The 23,288-nt window shown below is 39.9% G+C and overlaps 1 protein-coding gene across 1 annotated transcript in view; it reads left to right on the plus strand.

Annotated features, from left to right (window-relative positions):
* The first annotated feature begins 95 nt into the window (after positions 1–95).
* The window catches only part of tex264a (testis expressed 264, ER-phagy receptor a), a 61,542-nt gene continuing 38,349 nt past the window's right edge, over positions 96–23,288 (plus strand). The window contains exons 1-2 of the mRNA XM_068595291.1: positions 96–582; positions 13,371–13,592. Of these exons, the coding sequence (XP_068451392.1) occupies positions 325–582; positions 13,371–13,592 (480 nt within the window). The 5' untranslated portion in view covers positions 96–324. The remainder of the gene's footprint in view (positions 583–13,370; positions 13,593–23,288) is intronic.

Genomic DNA, 23,288 nt, shown 5'->3' on the forward strand with positions numbered 1-23,288 from the left:
AACATTGCAAAGTAATAATTTGAAAACGCATTTACGTTCCTCCCTGTTATGGACGAGAATGGTCTATCCAGGAAGCGTGCCCTGTGTTTGGGGAAATACCAAAAACAACTGTCTTTTCTGTCAACTTGAAGGAGTCTTCCCTTTTTCATTTCAGGTCATTGCGACTGTGAATCCTAAACTCGACACCGTCTTTCTAACAACCACGTGTGTTTCGGTCTGCTGGACCACAAACTCGCTGTGTGTGACCCGGAGGAGGACGCTTGTTTTTGGGCTTGACAGATATATATTTCTTGCATCTTTACGTTACCGCTTTGAGAAGAGACCATGTCTGATATCGTTCTGGTTCTCCTGTTACTCGTCCTCCTGGTGTGTCTGGTTGTGACAGTGGCTGGCTTCGTGGTGTACTCGGGGCTACTGTGCGACGTGATTATAAAGACTGGGCCACCACCTGTCAGAAATGTTACCATTGCTTATAAGTTCAGAGAAGGATCCTACAAGGACTGCGGTGCAGCGTACACAGAGAGCTGCAGCATCGGGCCAAAGCTGAACACCGTCGGTGTCTTCTACGATGACCCCAAACAGGTGAGGGCCCAGCACTCAGTCTCTGGCAGTCTGACTGCACACACCTGATCCCATGACATAACCACACAACCCAATGTACTGAGTTTCCTGATAACATGTTACAGCTGGTGTGATATGCTTTGTTTGACCTGGCCAAGTCTTACAAGTCATAAAAAGGTGTTGATATGTTTTTAAAACTTTCCACTGTTTCAGTGACTCTAAAATGACTTGCCATTGTTTGTGTAGTGTTTGCAGCAACAGTGTTTTCTTAATTTCTTGTAAATCACAAAGTATTATATAAATAGAGCTATAACATATTTTGAAATCGTCACAATTTCCCAAAGTCCAAGTTGGCGTCTTTAAATTGCTTCTTTTGACCAGTTTATAGTTCAAAGCCCCAATATAGTTCACATACTGCCATATATGACAAAGAAAAGCCACAAATCATCACATTTAATAAGCAGATGTTTTGCATTTGTGCTTTAAAATCTACACAAATGTCAAACCAGTTATTAGAATAGTTGCTCTTCACCTTTCATTCCATCAAATAATCAACTTAATATCTGGCTATAAAAACTTCTATATAGTTTGACCCTTTCATAGAGCTTCTGCTGGAATTGTCCAGCTACTGAAAAATTGTCCTGTTTTAGGTTCTTGGAGATTTGATATGGAAATATAATATGCCGTATAACTAGATGTCACACTGCAATTTAGCATGTATTGACTCAGTGTGTTAAATGTACAAGAGGCCCTTTTGAAGGAACTGAGCCTGGATGATGAAACCAGTCAGCTGTTCAATGCCACGTTGCACTGTTGATATTTTTCCTCTCTCATCTGTGGCTCCAGGTTTTTTCAGCATTTGTCTGCTTCTAGCTCAAATATTGTAACCAGACTCTAAACAAGATGGGCAAACACAGCCTCTTCACATGTGTCTGAAGAGAGCTGATGCATGTCTGTGTGTACCCTTACTGGTCTAAACTAAATGGTTATAAAGCTACAGACACAATTCAGATGCGGGTGGCAATGAATCCCCCTTTGTCATTTGACACCTAATCCAAAACCAAATTGTGTGTAAATGGGTCAGTCCTCAGTTGAGATCTGTGGTCGTCTCCAGCTTTCATTTCACATTCTGCTGTTCATCACGAGTTGTGTTTTCTTGTCAACAAGAAATTAGCACACAACAGCTGCTTGTTACACAAGAATGTTTATTGAGTTCATGATGCAAGAAGCGTACACACACGGTAAAACTTTACAAAGGAAGAATATAACCTATGTATAACTCAATCTGTGACTTAACAACATAATTCAATTTATAATATGGTTTGCTTTTTGATTAGCTATTATCTTAACTTGAATTGCTTTGACGTCCAGCTGACATGCGAGTGCTGAGTTTGTTGTGGTGAGTGAAGCCATCTGATCAACAGTGTGCAGAGAGCGTAGAAGAACAGTGGCTTTATAAACTTCTCTTTCTAAGGTAAAGGAAAAACACAAATAATCTTATTTTCAAGTGATTATACGTTAAAGAAAACATACTTATTATATAAAATTATTTTTGCAATACATCCCCATAAATGCTAAACATTGTTCTTCTAAGTCATTTAATGAATGTCAATTGTTTAAAGAATACACACTGGAGCACTTTGAGTTAATATTTCTGCTCCCTGCCAGTTTCTATGTAGCCCGCTGTCCTTTTTTAAGTAAATGCTTTTAGGGGAAACCCTGACTGAGTCATACCAGTGGAAAGTTGTGGCAGGAGGCTCATTGAGGAACTTTGAAAAGAGTCTGGATCATACGTGGCTATTATAGGATGTTTAGAAGTCTTTGCAGGGGAAAACGATTTTAATACAGATCTGCTGACTTGGTCCTGGGTCTGTGTTTATTTTCAGATAATATGTACCTCTGACTTCCTTATGGCGATAGCTTAGACATCACAGAAATAAATATAGTACCACAATACTGCCAGGAGCCTACATTCAAATGTTCCATCCACCTTTGGCTTCTAGAAGTGGGAAAAGCTTTGTCTACTGATTCAGTCAATACTACCATAGTCAGGGTTTACAAAGGCCAAGAGTCTGATTACTCACCAGAAAACTCAAAATGTGAGGGATGCCATTTTGCTGAACTTTGACTGAGACATCATTTCTAGTAAATGTTATACTTGTTTTTATGTGACTCAGTCCAACACTCTAATGCCCAATTAAAGAATAAATAAGTTATAAGGCGATTAGGAAGCAAGCCATTGTGGCTACTTGTGCATGATTTACAGTGGACTTTGCACCATGCTGTATTTAGACTTGACTCCATACTTAAGGTGGTCTCTGCATCAAGTTTAAATAGCAACTGTTTATTAAATTCAGAATACAAGGAAGTATTTATAAACCACTAAAAGTGTTCTGACATTTATGAAAGTATCTTTTAAACAAGACAACTTTGTTGATTGCACCATAATGTTTAATCAGAATGTTGTTAAGTAAGCGAGTATCCTCCACCCTGTACTGAACATTAAAAGCCTGTTGGCTCACTGCGCACTAGATGGCAGTGTTGACCTTAGAACTGAGTTGTGTGAGAGGTAGGCACATCCTCAAAACCACATTTATCTTTATAATTAATGTATTGCCATGGCATAAGTAGTGTTACTCAGACTCTAATAATTAATTTAGTCAAAAATGGATTTGCAGACCTACACAAGTGGCTGTGTGTTAATTGCTCACTGTGACACTACTCTAGTGGATTTCTAGTCTCACCAGTTTTCAACAAATTGCATTCACCTTGCGTTCCAGTTTTGATGTAATCCCTGTTTAATGACTACAATACAAGCCAATAGTGCTCTGTGTCCTGAGGACCAGCATTCAAATTAACCACAACAATGGATCAAATTAATCACTGGATTTGTGTAGAGCAGGTTTTTGTTCTAATGGCTAAATCAACTGTATGTGTGCGAAGTCCGAAATCTCCCGAGACTCCAGAGAGTGGACTGTTTGATTTCACTGGTCTGAACTGGTAAAGGTATGTGTGGTGGACATCCTTACCTCACTTAATTAGCACTAAATTTTGTCATGCGTGTGTTTGCATATTGTATGCTTATAATTGCCACAAGTTATTATCACAAAGGCCTGAGGGATCACGGGCAGTCAACCGGACAGTAGTCTGACTCACAGGATATATACTGTGGGTATAAGCCGGCCGTCTCCTCCCCTTCAGCTGGTTATCTCACTATCTATTTTGCAAAGGCCACGTCGCTGCGTCCTGTGTTTAAAATGAAGTATGTGGGTTTACAGGTTTACAGATTACAGGTTACAGATTGCGATCAACTAAAAATGGGCCAGTATTTCGTTTGCCCAGTTTTGGGCTCCTGCCGAAAGACGGCAGTGTGCTCTGTAAAGAGGCCCGCTCATTCTAAAGTAAAGAAAACACAACAATTCTTATTTTCAGATGAAAAAGAAAACCTACAATTAAGGATATTCTATTTCTGCCAAAATATCCCTCTGACTGCTACACACTAAATACACACACACCAGAACCAGACTTCTCTTTGATTGTCGTCATCTGTTAAACTTCGGTTTAGCAAGCCGATGCTTGAAATGTAATACTTGTATTCATGGTGTTACAGTAAGATGGCCTAAACAGTCCAAAAATCAGTAAGTATATCTTTCATGTTTTTCCTTTTTTTCCAATTTGATATAAGTCAAAAACAACATCCTATTGTACATTTTATTAAATCCAATTATAATAAAATGTAAAGTTACTGTACTGTTTTCATTTGAGATGTTAGTTTGCGCAAAACATTTGTGCTTTGTCTCATAGAGGCACTTTACAATGCTGCTTTTAATATCATGGTTTCTGAACATGTGGCATACTGGTTTTGAACTGCCCTTGAGAATGATAAACATACGTAAGAGTAAACTTAAGAGTTTTTTTTCTTTTCTTGGATAATGTTTTATGTTTTGCTGTCCACATTTTCCTTTTTCGAGCACGCCATGTTAAATAACTTCTCCGACTGTTGGATCTCTCTCCCGTCTCTTCCGTGTGTGTGTGTGTTAAAGTCAAGGGCGATGCTTATCGGAATATACATATTTGATTGGGCAAGCAGCATCACGTGAGATGGTTTATGCTTTATTTAATTCTTTTCTTCAACAATTGCACGTGTGCAATTTCCAAAATTGTCAATACGAAACAACAACTTACAGACATTTAAACTAACATACCGGGGGTTACAACACATGTAACCAGTCGGTGCGTTTCCTGGACAGCTGAACGAAAGCCGTAAAGCCTAGATTAGATGCACCGGTTGAAATAGAAAAAATGTCATAATTCTCAATTATCTTTCGATTATAGTTTCGGGTCCATACACAACAGCGTCTGGGTCTGGACACGGCCCACCTATCAGCGACCCCTGCTCTACAGTTTTTGAGGAAATGAAAGGGAAAGTCAGCTCAAAGGATATTATGATATTCATAATTTCCCCATATATAAGATGTTAATCCTAAAGAGGATTTATAGTAAACATTCACTGGATCCTTGTTCACGAGGACCCCACTCTGTCCATTAAATTTCAACGAGGTTCTGCAGACGACCCACCTGACCGCAGCCTGACTCGATGTTGTGGAGACAAGTATTAAACAATTCCTAGTCTGGATATAGGACACACTAACGTATTGAATTCCTGGATTGTAGCACTTTATTATGTTATGGAAGGACAAGTAGTAAAAACTCCACGAGCAGACTGCTCCTTAACAAACTCATTACAAAGAGTGGACAGCAGCGAGCAATAAACCACCAGAGTATCTCATACACACCATTTGTTTAACCACTATGCCCTCGGTAATCCATATGATCAACATGTCCATACCTGGTAGAACTACACATACTGGTAACATGATGTATCTGTATTGAGGCTGAACTAGAGCTGCTTTTGGTTCATTCTCTGATCTACTGAATTTTTCCACTTTGTTTTAGCTTCTGAAGCAAACCCACTCATGGCTTCCCTTGATGACAAGCAGGAGAAAATGAAATGTCATGTGTAAACGTGTATGGGAGTGGCGGTGAGAGATGAGGCGAGGTGTTGAACTGCCTTGGAAGAGGGCTATAAATTGGTAGGAGTCTGACTCACCTTGAGAGGCTTGCAGTGCTCCAATTCATCAATCGGAATTTCAGATCAGAGCGCCGAGCATCGCCGCACTCCCAGTCAAATTTATTAGCATTTTACTGCCGCTTGTCTGTCTGTCGACGGCAACAACATGAAAGGGCGGCTTCTGGCAAGGAGTTGCCGCTTTAAAAGGTGGATATAAAATGAGAAATAAATACGCTGATACTTTGAAGTCTGGTCCCGGAGGTCTTCAAGTCAATATTATGCACAATTGTGGACATATCATAAAGCACCCCATTAATGTTTATGGACATCTCTACAGTGAGTGATAACTGCAAAATGAGAAGGCAGAAATCCGAGAAGGCAGAATAGACAAAATCTATTAAATGCTTTTTTTTTTTATCCTAGCACACAACACAACTGTTGATTTTATTTTCTGAATGCGCTTTTGATCCGTTTTCACAAACTGTGTAGAAAAGAAGACATTCCTCACCTCAAGCTGATGTGTTACAATTGTCAGCGTAGAATGCCTTTAAATCATCTGTGCCATCAATCCTGTGACACACATTAGCTCTTCAACCAGTGTTATGATGCGCAAGGATATTGAATTGCATAGACACATATTCATCAGGGCTGCTTAAAGAGAGCGAGGAGGTGGAGGAAGTCAGTTGAACATTTGTAGAGAGGGAAGTAAGCCTATGCAGCGGAGGGAGGGATTCATTCATATCTCCTTTGAGAGAAGATTATCTCCCTGCTCCGTGACATCTGGCTGGAGGAGTGCCACACTATGTCCAGCTGGCCAAGAAGTGGTGATCCAACTCAACGGCCGTGGCGAAGGAAAACTGAGTCCTGCCCCCAGCAGGCTGCTTATCCACGCCAGTAATTATACATGCCAAAACTCCCAGGATGCCATGTGTAATTACCAGCTAAGTCTGAGCACAGCCTACAGGCACAGTGCTGCACTCGGTTAAAGAAGCACCAAAAAACATTCACTGGCTCCAGACATCACTGCAGACTATATACATCATATTTGGGTGCTTGATTGCCCCTTCCTTTTTAAAGTTGGACACATTGATGTTTTGAATAAGTCTTCATATTATTTTCCCGATCATTACAAGCGGTGACATATTCTCGTGGCTTGATGTTACATCAGTCAGTGTGATTGTTGTTGACCCTTACTTTTCCCGTGCTGAATCTGTCTGCTTTCACTACATTAGTTTGGGACAGCATACTTGCTTCACTGCAATTGCTGCTCCATTAATTTAGCAGCAAACAGCCCATCACGGCATACCTGTGGTCCCAGTGCTGTGTAACACTATTAGTTTCAATTACCCTCCTGGTGACTTTGTCTCTGCTGCCTCTTCTGCCGGTTGGATGCCGAATGTCTTCCAATCAGCTGAGACGGGTTATCGCTTTGACACACTGAGGCAAAAGATATCTCTTGTTGAGATATTGCTTATCCTGTCAGCTCCTCTTCTTCCTGCTCCACATGTGTCGGGTTCTTTGCTTGTTTGTGGAAGCGCCCTAACGCCATCTGTCTCGGTGCTCCAGATATAGTAAGACGGCTATACTGCAAACTGCTGAGCACACAGAGAGCTCGCCAGCAAAGGCAGTGAAGTGTATTGTTTGTGTGATAAATGTATCTGATGAATTCATGTATTGTGCGTGAAATTAGTTTTGAGGTCATTATGTGCTCGTCAACGATTTGTGTGATGTGTGTTCTTTATGAGGGCTGCATTTGCTGCTTGTTGTGCTTCACTACAGGCATTGATTTGAAGACGGCCAACAAGTCCAGAGAGGCCCAAAATATGCAGATGCCGTGCAGTCAAGGGTCCTCGTACAATCACAGTCTCTTAACTTCATTCCTGCACATTGGTAAACCTAGTGTGCCAACACAAGCATGTTTTCCCCTCTTGTTTTATCTATTTCAACGACTTTTTAGTTGTTGACTGGCATACTACAAGGCAGCCTGTAAAAAATATACTGAGAGAAATGTATTTATTCTTTTGAAGTTCTTGTTTCCTGTTTCGCAGCATTGCTGCTGTGTTGCCTCCACCAGTTGATGTAGGTTATTTAAAGAGGTAGCTGTTATTCTCTTTTCATTTAAATGGCTCCCACTCTGCTGGTGTAGCGTTGCATTTTGAGGATCAGTCACTTGGCGGTATTGTTTTAATGAGTGTGGTGATGGTCCTCGGTCAGGCGGAATACATGTGTCAATTATGATCCTGTCTTTACAGTAAACACGTGTGTTGTCTTCTTGCCTTGCTTGTCCCTGTCCTCCTCAACCTGCTAACTCTAACTACACCAAGTGGTGATAGCCAAGAGGGAAGACATGCAGGGCAAAGAGGAGAAGAGATGAAGAGAATAAATCCTCATTACGTGTCTGCTAATAAGGAATTACCTCTGTCAGCTATACCTTTTTATTGTTGGAGTGCTCTCATCCATCAAAAAAAGTCCTTTGTAGCCTCAAGCAAAGAATTGCTTTTGAAATGACTTTATTTCCCAACAGGTCCTTGGAGACCTGGTTTAGGGTAATCTGGTAGAGATGGGAATGGCACCATTTATGAAGGGAAGCCATCTTTGGGTCCCATGGGCCACACGCTCTACAAAAGTTGGCTGTATAAGTCTTTTTTTCCTCCCAATTTAACAAGCTTGCTGAGCATATGGAAATATAGGAAATGCATGTTTGCATGAAATCAGCAGAGACATATTCAGATGAAATTGAAAATTTGTGTATATCTTGCAGATAGCTTTAAATTAATATGGACATGGAATCACAGGCTGTCTTACAAAGTACATCTTTGGCAGTAGCTGACTTTTAGAGTGTAGTTGCCCAGCGTGGACAGCACATTTCTACCTTTTTGTGGTGTTCTGATTTCTGACACAAACAAAACAACTTTGGTGGGGCGTACAATCCAAGTCAAGTACATGCTGGTGTTCCTCTCTTCCCTAATTGCCTGTAGTCTCTGGGGTGTGTTATCTGGAGGGAAGCAGAGATGCGATGCAGTCAGGGCTACTGTTTGTTCTTGCCACTGTGTGGGATGTGAATGATAGCTAGAGCCCTGAATGCTATCATTAGTGAACTACTGGCTTGGCTAACACACTGTAGTCTATCAGTGCGGAGAGCATGAGAGACGGCGAGATGGTACGATGCTGAAGCAAGACCGTGGGAGGACAGTTGTTATGCTCTCTGTGTTTGAATGGGTATTTTTGTGTCTTATCATAGAGGACCAGTGTTAACAAAGAGTAGCTCTGTACATGAGGCTGTTTGGCAGCCCATACGTTTAATGTGTTCATGTAGGAACAGACAGCGATGCAGACCAACCTTGCACATAAATGCATCAAGATGGTGCCGCGCCTGGCAGCCTTGGTACTGAGCTCTGTGGTACTTTTTCTACTTTTATTTTGCTTACCTCGGTAATACTCTGTTGTCTTTGTTTTTGTTTATGTGTATATTTCTGTGTTTGTACGTTGAGAGCAACGGAAAGTGAAATTCCTTGTATTGGAATAGACGTACATGATAATACAGCAGATTCTGATTTGAAATCCATTTGGGATGAGAACAATTCAGTTGTTTAAGAAACAAAGGTCTTAACATAATTTGTATAATATGGCATAACAGGCTGGGTGATAATTCAGTATTAATGTAATGATGATGTATGATCATGTTGTGTTATTGTTTTACAAAATTGTGTCATGATTCCAAGCAAAATGTTAAGAAATTAATGTTCATTACGTTTTTTCAAATGTATTGTTTACCTCCTATGAAGAGTTTGTTTAATGTATTTGTATGCAAGTGTTGTTTTTCACAAACATTATATCCAGTTTCATGTTAACAGTAGAGCAATATTTTGAGCTGAATGTCTGCATGTTAAAATGTTCATAAGAGTGTATTGTAATGATGTTTGATCGGTGTAACGTGTTACACGGTATTAATCTTCCATTAATAATTAGCATAGCATATATGCATAGTACAAGCACACCTGAAGATGATGGGAATGCCATTAATGTTGCAGGTAATTAGTCCTGGAGTACTGAACAAAGTCATATTTTGTTACTGCAAATTATGTCTCAATGGTTCCTTCGGTACGACAAAGTAATATTTCTTTAATATACTATAGTATGAGAAACTGTCTAGTAGCTCTTAATGTGGATTATTCTATGGAATTGATTTAAGCCACACCACTCCATCCTCATAGCAAAGTTATTTCTGCTTTCATATCAATGATGATTTTGTCAAATAAATGTTATCATGTTGACATTTTTATTTATTTCCTCAATGAATACAAGGCCATCAAATAGATATATAGTCATTGTCACTTGGCTGTCATGACTTACCCACACAATGCTAACACTATCATTGTGACTGGCTGTATTTGCAATGACTCATTGCTTCATTGTAAATAGATCTAGTGTATCTCATGTTGCCTTCAATGAATAATTCCCTGTCAAAAGCATGTGATCTGTGCTCTCTGACTCACTGTTGAACATGGTTGCAAGGGGCCCTGTCAGGTGACAGTAAAGATTATCTGCTCATGCTCAACAGGCACTGTCAGTCATTATTATTACCCACATGATGCAGACATTAAGAGGCACTGAGGGTTAGGTTGGGCTCCTCAAATAGATTTATCTCAGCCAGGGAGTCTCACTGGCAGCCAACAATGCTGAATTACGGCACAAAAGCTGCTGTAGGAACAAAGTAGGACAGTGAAAAGAGCGAAGTGTAGTAGCAACACAATACAGTCAAAAATAACCCTGAATGTGAGAAATGAGATGGAAAAAAAGAAGAGAGGTTGTGGCGGTTAGATGTGATAATTGTGTGAGGACGCCAGGGACATGAAGATGAGTGTTGCTGACTTCCATCTGTGTCCCCTCAGTGCCAGCCCTTCACAGTGTCTCAGAGCAGAAACCAACAGCACGTCTAGAGGGACCATACCAGGGTCTTTGTATGTTTTATTACATTCAGTTTAAATCACATATAGTGTAGTTACTTTTTTTTGGAACTTCTAAAAGTGGCTTATGCTGCCGCTGGTTTCCAATTTTAAGAGCGATACAAAAAGCAACCTGCATCTCTTGTCAAGATGAGATTACTTGGATAAGTCTCTCAAAATGTATTTTCTGTACAGAAATGAATGGAAACCAGAGGGGTTTTCTGAGTATTATATTTATTCTATTCTTATATTCTGCAGATTATCGGTTCATACTTTCTGACATCATCATCATTATTATTATGCCAAAATTAATTATTCAAATATATTTCGCCCATCCATGCTTGCCTGGGGTCTAGGAAACAAGTTTTAGCTAACACTCTGTGGCCATAAGTAGAAAAAGGGCAGAAATTAATGTGAAGTGTACCTGTTTGATTTCTTTAGTAAATTGACAAAAATTACGGTAGAGTCCTTTAACAACAGCCACTGCTGTCCATCTGAAGCTCTCCAGACAGCAAACTGTCTGCAGACATATGTGAGTAGGAGAATCGGTGTCCGATTGTTGTCTGACTGACAATTTCCCTTTAGTGATTTTGATTCTGTCTCTTTCACATCTGCATGCAGACATGTGCACATAAAAAGTGCAATTTGTAAGATCTGGAGACATGCGACAAACCAATAGGGGGCAGCATTTCATCTCTACTAGTGGGTCCATACAATGTACACGCACAGTCATCAGTTATCAAAAAAACAAAGAAGCTAACCCCTAGCTAGCAGCAGAACAAGAAGCGTTCAAGTAAACACATAAAGTTATAATCTTTATGTGTGGGCTCAGCGTAGGGTTTAAATTAGCTGTCTTTGTGTTTACTGTGCCACTAACTGTGGACTGTTTGAGTCTTAGTGGGAGGAGAGCGTGCAGCAGCTCCAAGAGACGACCTTCAGCTAGCTGAGCTGTAGCAACTTAGTTTTAGCCAGCACAAACCCCAGAGCCGTGGACTCAGCACATTTTCTGTTGCAGCTGTTCCACAGCTGTCACTGGGGTTGGCATTGGCTTAATGCAAGCTAATTACTAACTGATAACGTCGTGTGTGCCCCTCCTTACAACGTTTTCTCTTGGTGGCGGGAAATTATTAATATTTCCTAATTTTTCTTCTCATGTCAAAAGAAAATTGACCTCAGTAAAATGCAAAATCTTAAATGTTAACAGTTAATATGTTAATATCTTTACTTCTACTACTATTAATAATATTTGTATTTATTGGAGCACAGTGTAAAACTAAGTGACCATTTGTGGCACACTAACATGCTTTGCAGCACAGATACAATTTGAACTGTCACATATAATGTGACCTGGCTGTTGATATCTGCAGTGGGATGTTTAGCAGAGCTGGCAGCTCCGCGTTCAGTGACACACAAACTATGTGAAGGTGCAACGTCCCTCCAAGTTAAAATCAAACAAATACTATTTTTACTTCCACACATATGCAACATTAACAGCACAAGTGACAAATAGGTATCCCCCCTTTCTAATTATATATATATATATATATATATATATATATATATATATATATATATATATATATATATATATATATATATATATATATATATAACGTTAATCTGGCAATCCTTTAACCGCATTAAACATTTGATCATGCGTTACTGCATGTTTTTTTTGTTTTTTTTACGTTGGGAGGGGCCTATCGCTTTAAATCTCTCCCAGACTGCGTAGTTCAGACCTGGGCTTTTTTCACAACTCTCTCAGTCCGGCTCGCGTGAGGTTAATCAAACATAAAAAATAAATAAATAAACGCCATAACTGCAATACGGCGACACTGCTTTACTTTGAAGGCGATTTATGTAGGTGCGCACGCGCTTCCGTAGCCTCACCGACGTCACTGACGTGAAAGCACGTATTGTTCTGTAGCTTCTGTTCTCAACGAGCAGCGAGTGCTGCAACAAGCAGCTTCGCCCCACAGGCGGTCAGTCTACCAGCAAGCTCCGCGTCCAGATTAATAGTTAATCGGGCATGTGCAAAGCTACTGACCCCGCTGTCTGATACACTATGGCAGAGCACTTTAAATCAGGATCACGTCTGGATCTTTACTCTTTTCTCAAAGAGGAGAACTTTCCTCACATTACAAGATGTTCAGTGCATTTGTTCAAGACAACACAGACTGGACTTTTCTCACTGAGGATGAAAAACTGAACTGAACTGTAAAACATGAAAATCATTTATTGCTTATGTATAAAGTGAATCAATTGCCGGTCTTTAACATTGTTAAGCCAAGCAACAGACTGAACATGGACAAAAGAAGAAGTGGTTTGTCCTTCACTGGCACTCTTACGACTGAACAGTACATGTCTACCTGTTTAGAAAAAAAAAAAGATTTATAAACTATGTATGTTTGTATGTTAACTTGCTGTTGCTCCAGAGTGCTGTTATATTGTTCTGATAACATAACCTTAAAATAAAAGCATGCAATACACTAGTTTTTACTTAATCATTGAATTTGGAGCATAATGCGGTTAATCGCAGGAAAATAATGCGATTAATCAGTTGGTTTTTTTTCAACTTTGCCCAGCCCTAATATATATTTAATGTTTCAGATCTCACAGAAATGTACATACACAATATAATTACATTAACATGTCTTATTGTTCCTCCAACAGAAACCGTTACCTTGCCTTGTGTTCAATGATTAGGGACGAGTTTCTCCTGGTGACTGGCGGAAAGGTTTGAAGTGGATTTGTAGATGTTTGATATATATGTGTCCTTTCTGTCCCCTCAGAGGCCAGCAGAGAAATGTCGCTACGTGGTGGGCAGTGTCCTGTGTGAGGGTGAAGAGAAACCAGATGAAGAACTGCAGAAGATGTATGAGAAGTATGGCTTCAAGGTGTACTCTCTGCCTGAAGTGAGCCATGCTGTGACCACCAGCTTCCCCTGCACCACGCCTCTGTCTCACGTGGTGGGACCTTACAGGGTCTACCCCAGGCTCGCTTCCTACATTGAGGTACAGACGATATGAGCACATGTGAGCACAATGTGGATGTACCTGTAATCGATGAAGTCATCCTCCTTTCACTGTAGATTATCTCAAATTAATCAAATCTGCAATCAGTTGTTTAGGATTTCCCTTATCTAAAGCATTTGGGCAGTTTTAAAAGGTTTAGCTCGTGTGCATGTCTCCAGTGTTTACAGGATGTCTCACATTCTTTACTAGCATTCTCTATAATCATCACTTGTTTTCTAACCCTTTTCCACACAGACTATTTTATGCTATTGTATGGAAAAGTAGGACAGGAGGCTTCTTCTTTTCTCTTCCTGTTATTTCAGTGGGTGACATTCATCTTGTAAAAAGTGTTCTAGTTTCTGCTTTCAGCTCGTCAAGAGACCCCAACTCATGTGTTGTTTGATGAGGTCTTTTAAAGTAGATAGAAGTAAGAATAGATGAAGTAGTAGGAAATGAAGGTATGCCTAGTCCCACGCCCACATGGTGGGCTTCATGCCCACAGGACAGGCCTCTAAAAGCTATTGACATTTACTGATGACATTTATAAACATGCATTCATTTTGGGGCATCCCACTGCATGAATAATGCTCCACATGTGCTTGTGTGTGAGTGCATACATGTGTGTGGTGCACGCACATCTGTTCATCTGTTTGTTTCAGCTCCTGTCTCTTTACGAAAGGTACAACTGACCCACTTCCTGGTCAGAAAATGTACCTTTATGTTAGAAATATGGATTTTTTTTTCATATTTGCCTTTTCTGAGTGGAGCTTTTCTTTCTCATATTCATGAAAGTCGGAGGCAGGGTGCTCATATAAAACTACTCGATGGCAAGAGAGGTCCATGAGTGCTGAATTTCATTGGAACTAATCTCTGGTAATATTTCAGCAAACTACAGTGTTTGAATTGCACAAACCCAATGAATCATCAGACTGTGGTGCCATTATGCGATCGGAATAGGCCAAGTGTTCACTGCAATGCATTGAGTCCTCCATCTGTTGATGTGTTGTGTTGAGCACAGGAAAGTAAAGCAGGCAAGGTTGTCGAGGATGGCATTGTTCATCCGGCATCTCGAAGCCGTGTGTGTGTGTGTGTGTGCGTGTGTGTGTGCGTGTGCGCAGGAGGAAGACCGTTTCTGAAAGGTCTCGGTTGGTTCGTTGTTTACTTTCATCATCATTCTTATTAGGAAAATTACATTTCTGGTAGCGATGACAATGTTTGGATTTTCTAACGTGTTCATTTGTTAAAAAACAACAAGACAATAAAAAAATAATAATAATAGAATAAATTGTGTAGAACATAAACTAACCTCAACACTATTGCCTCCCCATTTGGACTGTCTGATTCTTTGTATTCTAGTCTGACATGTTTTCCTTGACCTTTTAAACACCGAGCCTCTTTTTAGGTTTCTGCTTGAAAATGACATACCCAAACTAAAACGGGTGTGTCTCTGCAACCACTACAGCTATTTGAATAATCTTGGTGTTAAAAAACAAGTATAATGTTAAATTTTGCTCAGATGTGTAAATATCAGTGTAAGTGTGACTGGTTAAGAGTAAATGAAGATGACACACAGTGTGTAATGTAAAGATTTCAGGTCCGCCTACAAAAATAAGCACTTTTAGCATGATTTTCACCTTGAAATAAGGTATTCGCAAGCTTCAAACTTCTCCGAAATCCTATACCTCAAAGTCTTAACATAATTTTTGCATTGTTTTACTTTGATAAAGTGAAGCAGAACAAAGTTAGAGGATTTAGTGCAGAAAAAAGTCAGGCGAGGGCTCACATTTGGTCACATTTGGAGAAGAAAAAATACAAAAATTTGATTTTTTATTTTTTTTTAATTCATAAAACAACCTATATTTCCTTTTTAAAATAAAACAAGCACACAAATTAACAATTATCAAACTGTTAAACAAAGGTAAGCAGTATTTGCTGATTGTAAAGCAATAAAGCGATTCATGTTTCTGTGCTCTTTGGCTCATATCTCCGTGGATCTTTGAGGTCAAATGATTTTGAAGGCATGTCTGGAATCTGTGTGGAATTGTCTTGCTTCTGAACATCAGGTTTTTTCTGATAGGACCAAGCTAAGGGTTGCTGGTTCTGAAAACATGCTGATTTTGGCCTTTTTTTGTTTTATACTTTCATGATTATCTTTCTTTCTGTTTGAGTTTTTTTAAATTGCTGACTGATTGTTGTAGCAAATTCTTTGGTGTTTAATTTGGTGTATAACTTCTATATATTTTCTTGTGATTTATATGTTGTAGTTGCAAAAAATACAAAAAGGATCCATATTAGGATCCTTGGTTTTTAAAAGGTTTTTAATACATCCAGTCACCAGCTGCCTCTTTTCACCTGCCCTGAGGGCAATTCACCCAGATATCCAACCCCCCCCCCTCCCCCCCAACTCAACCAACCAGTAGAAATTGTTAGTGCTTTGACAAGAAAATGATCCCCTTCCGGCTTCCCACTCTGCAAACACTAAAACATGTTTTTGTTGCTATCACAAAAGTCACAAAGGCAAGGTTCAAATATGTGTTGTTTAACCGGTTTCAATCTTTTTTTCTTTTTTTTTTTTAATGGTGCAGTATTGGTGTAGAAGGCGCAGTATTATATCAGTCCTGATCTACACATTCAAATCTTCAAAGAACCACTGTCTGGTCAGATTATCATTATTTACCAACCATCCCATCTTTTTTGTAGTTTGGTCTCTGCGGCACTATATGCACACTGCAACACCCGACATTAGAGGGAAGGACAAACTCTAACATGTGTGCACTGACACAGACTAAACGATCTGAAGGCATAGAAATAGCATCCCTCAGTGTTAAAATTGAGTAGTATTCCCTTTTAGGCACCAGTGGTGTTACATAATCATGGCCAGTGTAAGTGTGCATCTTTTGTGAGCACGCAGCCCTGTCCATCTGTAGTCTGTCAAGCTATCTGATGTCACTGCGGGGAAAGCATCCGTTTTTACTCCCTCACACTTGTTTGCCGTGAGGCAGAAGTGCTTGTCGCAGTCCATCAATTGACCTGAGTTCTATGACAGGTTGTTAAGGAGCTGCTCCTGTACAGTTGATGGGCTGATAACACACTACCATCCAGTTTTTGGTTGTGGATGGACGGGTGCACTATGCAGTGAGGCGAATGAATAATGGAGCATGGTTTAGAGAAGCCTGGTTAGAGTGCGGTATATAAATGTGCTAGGAATGTGTGCATATATACTGTATGTATGATTAATTGAGTAGTAAGATGGACTTTAAAAGCAGAGAGACACTTATGACGTAGCTCTGTACTCTGTATTTACTGTAGATCCAATAGATTTGAATGAATCTATGAACAATGGTATCATTTATATACACATGTATGGAACATTGGGCATTGTTGGATTTTTTTGTAGCCACTTGGTGGAATTTGTCGCTAAAGTATCGAGCAGGCCCAGAGAAACATTAGCACTTCATTTGAAGTCAAGTTTTTGGTACGTGAAATAAATAAATGTTTGTCCAATATGAACTTTCTTGTAGCTCTGCTTTGGTCTTTACCAACTCCTGAGGGAAATATCCAGCTGCTACATACTCCACTATGTTCTCCAGCTGCTAATGGTACTGGGCAGGTAGCATACCGTTGGCTTATACAAACTTTTTAACTGCTGCAGCTTGAAATAATCGTGATAAGAAGGTTGAGACTTTACAATCAAGTTGGAGCCCGACCAAAATTAGTTCCTAAACCACGCTAATTGCAGTGTATCACCAGGAATTATTACCTAATTATCACCATTCACTTGTCCTTTGACGGATGGCTCATACAAAAGTATTGATTGGGGCACCTTTAAGCTCTTAAATTCAAGGTCAAATAAAGCAAACCTTTGCCAAGAACAAGACTAAGTAGGTCAGAGTGGCGAGGTGGGCTCTTTGTCTGGCACCCTGCCCACTTTTCAGAGTTTCTGGTACACCTCCTGGCTTCCCAGGGCTTATCGGAGAGAAGGTTAAGTGCATAACTGCCCTTTTTTCACTTGAACGCTTTCTCTCCAGTCCAACAGCGTCATCTACACACCAGCTTACCTTGCCTTATCTGTCCGCAATACATAAGCTAACACACACACACCCCCTCACACACACGATCACACCCGTGTAATCGTGGCTCAAAAGATCTGAAGTAGGTCATAGATGTTAAATCCTGGTGTTTTTAATGTTCTGTTAATAATCATACGGTATCAATGAATTTGTAGGCTCAACAGAATGTCTGCAATCTTTGTAATTTGTGCCCAGCAATTGTGTACTCATGTGAAACTAAATGAAAGCAGTGTGTGAGTGAGCGTGAGTGTGAATGAGCGCAGGATGCTCGGGATTGTATCATCTCGATGATGGAAGGAAAAATTAAAGGCTAAAGAAGCCGCTTTCACGCTATATTAAAGGATTTGGTCAAGCCCTGTTTGATCTTTGTGAAAGCATCTTTTCAGGACCTAAAGGAGAACAATCATTGTGGGTGTTATTTTTGTGGCTGCAGAAAAAAACTTGCAGTTTCCCCTGTGAGTAGAAACGAGATGAGAAACCGATAGCTTCCATCCATTTAGTAATCCTTTTGGCTGAATACAGCTTTAAACATCACCAAAGCATTATTTTCCCCCTCCATTTAACTCTATATTATATTATGCCACAGTTTTGTTTGCCTTGCAGGTCCCACAGCAATTAAAATGTAGATCTCTAAACCCCCTAGAAATATCTTGGGTTTGTTTCCTCTGGGGTATTCCACAATTGTATGATGTGGATGTATCATTGTTGTTCTGTATGGTTCCTCATATTGTGTTTGTAGAAGAAATATCTTATTTTAGGAGTAGAAACCATAAGCAGTGCTAACAAAACAGTCTTTGTTTCAGCTCATCTACGCAGAATTGGAAAAATGTCAGAATTTACACATTCTGCTGTTTTTCTCAATTTAGTCTTGTTAAAGAAAGTCCAAGCAATTCTCCAGTGTCAATGACAACTGGTCCGTCCAATGTAGTAATGTGGCCGTATGGGCCGTCCACGTTAGGTGGAGGGGTTTGTTTTGTGCCAATATGCAGCAGGTGCAGCTGATAACATGACTGTTGCCTCTTTGTGACTTTGTGTCACAGTGAGGAAAGGTTTGACGTGTGCTGCAGCAGTTTCGAGCCTTCTTTGAGTGTCTGGACGGGGTCTTGGAGAGGGGGCTACCTGTCTCAAAAAATACTTATTCTGTCTTTATTTTCCCAGGATAATCCCACTTTAGATACCTCAGATAAGAGACATCAATAAATTATAAACACATACAAATCCCATAAAAGAGACGACATACTTTAAACAAACCAGCAATTGCATCAATCAATCAACATTTTTCATTCTCATTGTATAATCAAGACATCGTAAAGTATGGTGTACTGAATCTAACATTTTAATTAAAGATGAACTCCCATGTATACATAAAATATCACTTTGATCAATTGCTGATAAAGGCCTCGCTTGAATACATGTTTTCCTTGCAGCAAAAGCATGATAAAACTTTTTTTTTTTTTGACACACTATGATTTAAAAGACAGATTGTCTTATAGAGGAAAAAATATATTTAGAAGTTGAGACTCACTCATTTACCTCATTATTTACAGTAATAATCTAATAGACTTCATCCACTGGCAACACCTCATCACTTTTTTAGGCTCTGATGAGAAAGTTCCTTGCTTGTTGAACTTGCTCTAAAAGCTGCATCAGTCCCCATGGGACTAAAACATTGGGCATCCCTGGGCTGCAATATATAAATTATCACCTGTGAAATCAAGATGAAAATCATATTAGTTGCATCTCTCTCCCTTTTACTGCACTGAGGTTTAGCTTTGGTGTCATTTGCTGGCGAAATGGATGTGACTCATCTATGTTTTTACCTTTTTAGTGAGTGGCACCGTCATGCTTTACCACTGCAACTGTTTGATTCCTCACCTGCATCCCGCTCATGGGTTATTCACCAGTCACTCGTCTCAATCTTCTTTGATGTTATTATTTGCTGAATTTTAAATATAGAAAATGTGTTTTGCTTCTCCCAAGCAGCTATATTTCATGCAATGGCCTGATTAGAGGTTATCCATGGGAACTGAGCTGATTTCAGGTGTACCCACAGAGAAAACAACTGATTTGCTCGTCGCTCTGGTTCTGTAAAGAATTGTAAAATTATGGAGCTGTATTGTTTGTATTCTCTTTTACGGTCATTGAGGTTGACTGTCAACAAATCTGAATAGTCTTGGTTTCTGGAATATTAAGTATTCTTTGTCTTCTTTGCCTGTCTGTCTATACCTCAGTCTTTGTGTCTTGCACCATGTGTGTGCAGCTGATAAACTGTATGCTGTCCATCAGTCAACCAGCAGGAGAATTAATGGAGACTCGGGACACTCCTGTTAAACAAGTATACCACCCATTGTAGCTCACTTCTGTCTCAATGTGTCTCTGTCTCTAACACACACACCCTCACTGAAACACACACAGGCCATTTATTAATAATAATCCTGAATCATGTTACGTGGATGCAGAGCCAATTATTTTCCTCGTAAAGTCAGGGAATGAAATCGGCCCCCTCACTGTCTCACATCCCAGTATTTCTGAACGTCTTGCCTTGCATTACAGCTCTTCTCCTGACATCTAGCTGACATAAATGGGTTCAGGTACACGTCTGAGAAATGAATTGTTATGCAGATAACAACTCTGTTTTGTGCTTTGTTCTATAGCATTTTGACACCCCACCCAAAGAAGCATTTGGGCTCATAGATATAATTGCTATACACCGCTATCTAATTATCTCTCTAGGATTATTTAAGACATTGTTCAGAGATAGCGTTTTATTCCTTTTTGTCCTGACTTTCTCACCTGTCTCATTGTATAAAGTACATGATAATGCAATATGTTAATAGGTTTTCCTTTCCTAATTAATGAATTAATTTGGATTTCTGAATTGGATGCTGGTAGTTTCCAAGAGACGGTTAACAGGGAATATTTTGACACGGAAAGAGGTCAACGCATGAGGGCATAATCTGCATTTGCACAAACTGAGTCTTTGAAAGTAGGCTTGCAATAAAATATATTTGAGGAAAACTTAGTTTTTTCTGCTATTCACTTTGTGTTAGACAGCAGCTTTGTAGCATCTCTGTATGTGTAATGAACTTATACGCTTAATAAGTGTCTGTTGAATCAAAGAGATCTTCACCATCCGGTGCCTTCAAACTGCAAGCCATCAAAAAGCAGGCATTGGTCTTACCTGAGACAATTAGGGGGGGAAACACACACACAATATATGTATCAGTCTTTTTTCAGTTTTTGCTGCCCAGTAACACCATGTCCACCCTCATGAGGCACTCGTACGCTTTCTACCTGTAGACTCGAGACCTCAGATTGGGATGCAGCATTATTGGTCCACATTGTCTGCGGTATCATCAGGCATGTTGAGGTTTTACACGCTTCTACGCTGACCCTTCCTGTCCCTCCCAGCTCATTTTTATCAGGCATTGAGAACTTTAAACCAGCCCAAAGAGAAATGGAGGCGGGGGAGAGTGGGGGCATGCAACTATTCTACATCTTTAATGCCTCCTGGGCTCAGGGCGCAGACTCCCTTAACTGCTGTCTGTTCAGTGATTTCTGCGTGGGAGGGTGTAGGATGGCAGGGGATGTGGCTGCGATGGCATCAAAGCCCAATGAGAGTCAATAAGTGAAGCGTGAGTTTGTGAGCGAGCATGTGTCTGTGTGGCTGATTGCTTGGGAGCTTGGTGAACATTTGAGTCTGAGGAGGCACAAGCCTGTCCGCTCTTTGTCTGTTTGAGAAATGTGTGCTTTTAAATGCAGCTTGTGGTGAGAGTGAAATAAGTCTCCTTTATTATTAATGCTGTCATCCCACTGCATTGTTGCCTCCATTACAATACTTTTTAGAAAAAAAGAATAACCTTAACAGAAAGCAACATTTCAGAGGTGGAGGCAGCCTCTGACCTGCAATTCTTCATATTGTGTGTTTACAATTAGTATGTCTTGTTAATCCATCACTGAGTGGTTGTGTGGAGGAAACACTTGACTGTAGATTCATATGACTATATTTAGACACTGATAAAGCTCATGCCGGTTTTAACAGTTTTTTCATTTTCTTTTCTACAAAGAAGTGGGCGAGGATGGACTGAAGCCTTCTGTACACACTGGGCTCTTCCCAAAATGTCATAAAATGCCTGCTTTCCTATTTGCTCCGCCAGACTCCCTGAGAATCGCTGCAGCTCTAATATTCAGTTATTATAATGTGTTTTTAAATCAAGAGCCTTGTGCTTGGTTGCATATAACCCTCACTTACTGATTCTATAACACTGAACTGCTGCTTACATCCATCAGTAATAATATTAATAATAATAAGTAATATATTTAAATTTGTAGTATACATATAAAAGGCTGACCCTCTAACCATCTAGCTATGTAGTTTTGAATAGAAATGTCCTTCCTACTTTAATTTTCCTTCAGTCGTTCTGCTGAGCTACTTGCTTACTGATGTTTGATACAGACATGAGAGCGGTATTGATCTTCTCGTCTTACCCTCGACAAGAAAACAAATAAGCTTATTTCCCAAAATGCCACACTGTTCCTTTTAAGTATTTGATTTACTTCCACCTTTCAAGACCACGTCGTAAACATTTGGGCATCCCAGGCTTTAATCATCCTAATAGTCTGCTTCTATTCTTAGTGACAGTCCAGTGATGCAGTAACTGAGGTTGATAGCAGGCAAAAGTGTTTGTGGTGTTCTTATTGATTCCTACTTCCCTTCCAGCTCTTGGGATACTCTTCCCCCTGAAACTCTAGCTGTGCTTCACACACCATGCTGCAAATTAGACTCTGTCTTGTGAGCTCACTCTGACATGTAGTGTTTTTACTGTCGTATCTGTGACCTGTGTGTATTCCTGCTCCATTGTGTGTGCACACAGTGTTCCTGTTTGGCTGGCTGTTAAATTGGCCTCTCACATTTTTTCTGACCTGCTCAGCCTTACCTATTGAAATGTGAATAATAGTTGCCATGGCAATAGTGTCACTCAGGCACGGTGTATTTGTGTGTTTTGATAGAAAGCCGAATTCAGCTATTTTGTAGTTTATGTGAAGGTGTCCTTGAAATTATGTTCACTTTTAGCTACTCCTTTAATGAATAAATGCGTAACACATTATGTTCCCTTGGTATTCAGCACTGTCCTTTTCTTTCTGAGATTAAAAATCGTGCTCTGACCTAGCAACCAATGTCTATTTGGGCCTGTCCTTCATTTGCATGGAGAATGGCAGCTGGAGTGTGTGACCAAGGCAAAGGGAGTGTTGAAAACTAGACAAGGTTAGATGGCACAAGCTTTGTGCATCCACAGCAGGCATGGTTTTTCATTGGAAGTATTATTACCTTCTCTGCACACACATGTTTGTGTGTGTAAAGTACTTTCTTCATAAAATAACTGAGTGTGATTTATTGAATTGATTTCATCTTATTATATACAGCTAAGCCAGCAAGGACATCTTGGCCTTCAAACAGAAGTTCACAGCCTTTTAGAAGCAATTCTCCGTCGTAACTTTGGGCTCAGTCTAAATCTGATCCGTTTGAAGTTGCAGACTGTGGAAAAGTGGGTTTGTGAAGATTAGGCTTATCTTTGCCTCATCATTTTTACAGGAGGTCTATGAAGCAGTGCACTCTGCTGTAGGA

Source organism: Clinocottus analis, unplaced genomic scaffold (genome assembly GCF_023055335.1).
Source record: "Clinocottus analis isolate CAN_PGR_092001 unplaced genomic scaffold, fCliAna1.0.p SCAF_3, whole genome shotgun sequence".
Lineage (NCBI taxonomy): Eukaryota > Metazoa > Chordata > Actinopteri > Perciformes > Cottidae > Clinocottus > Clinocottus analis.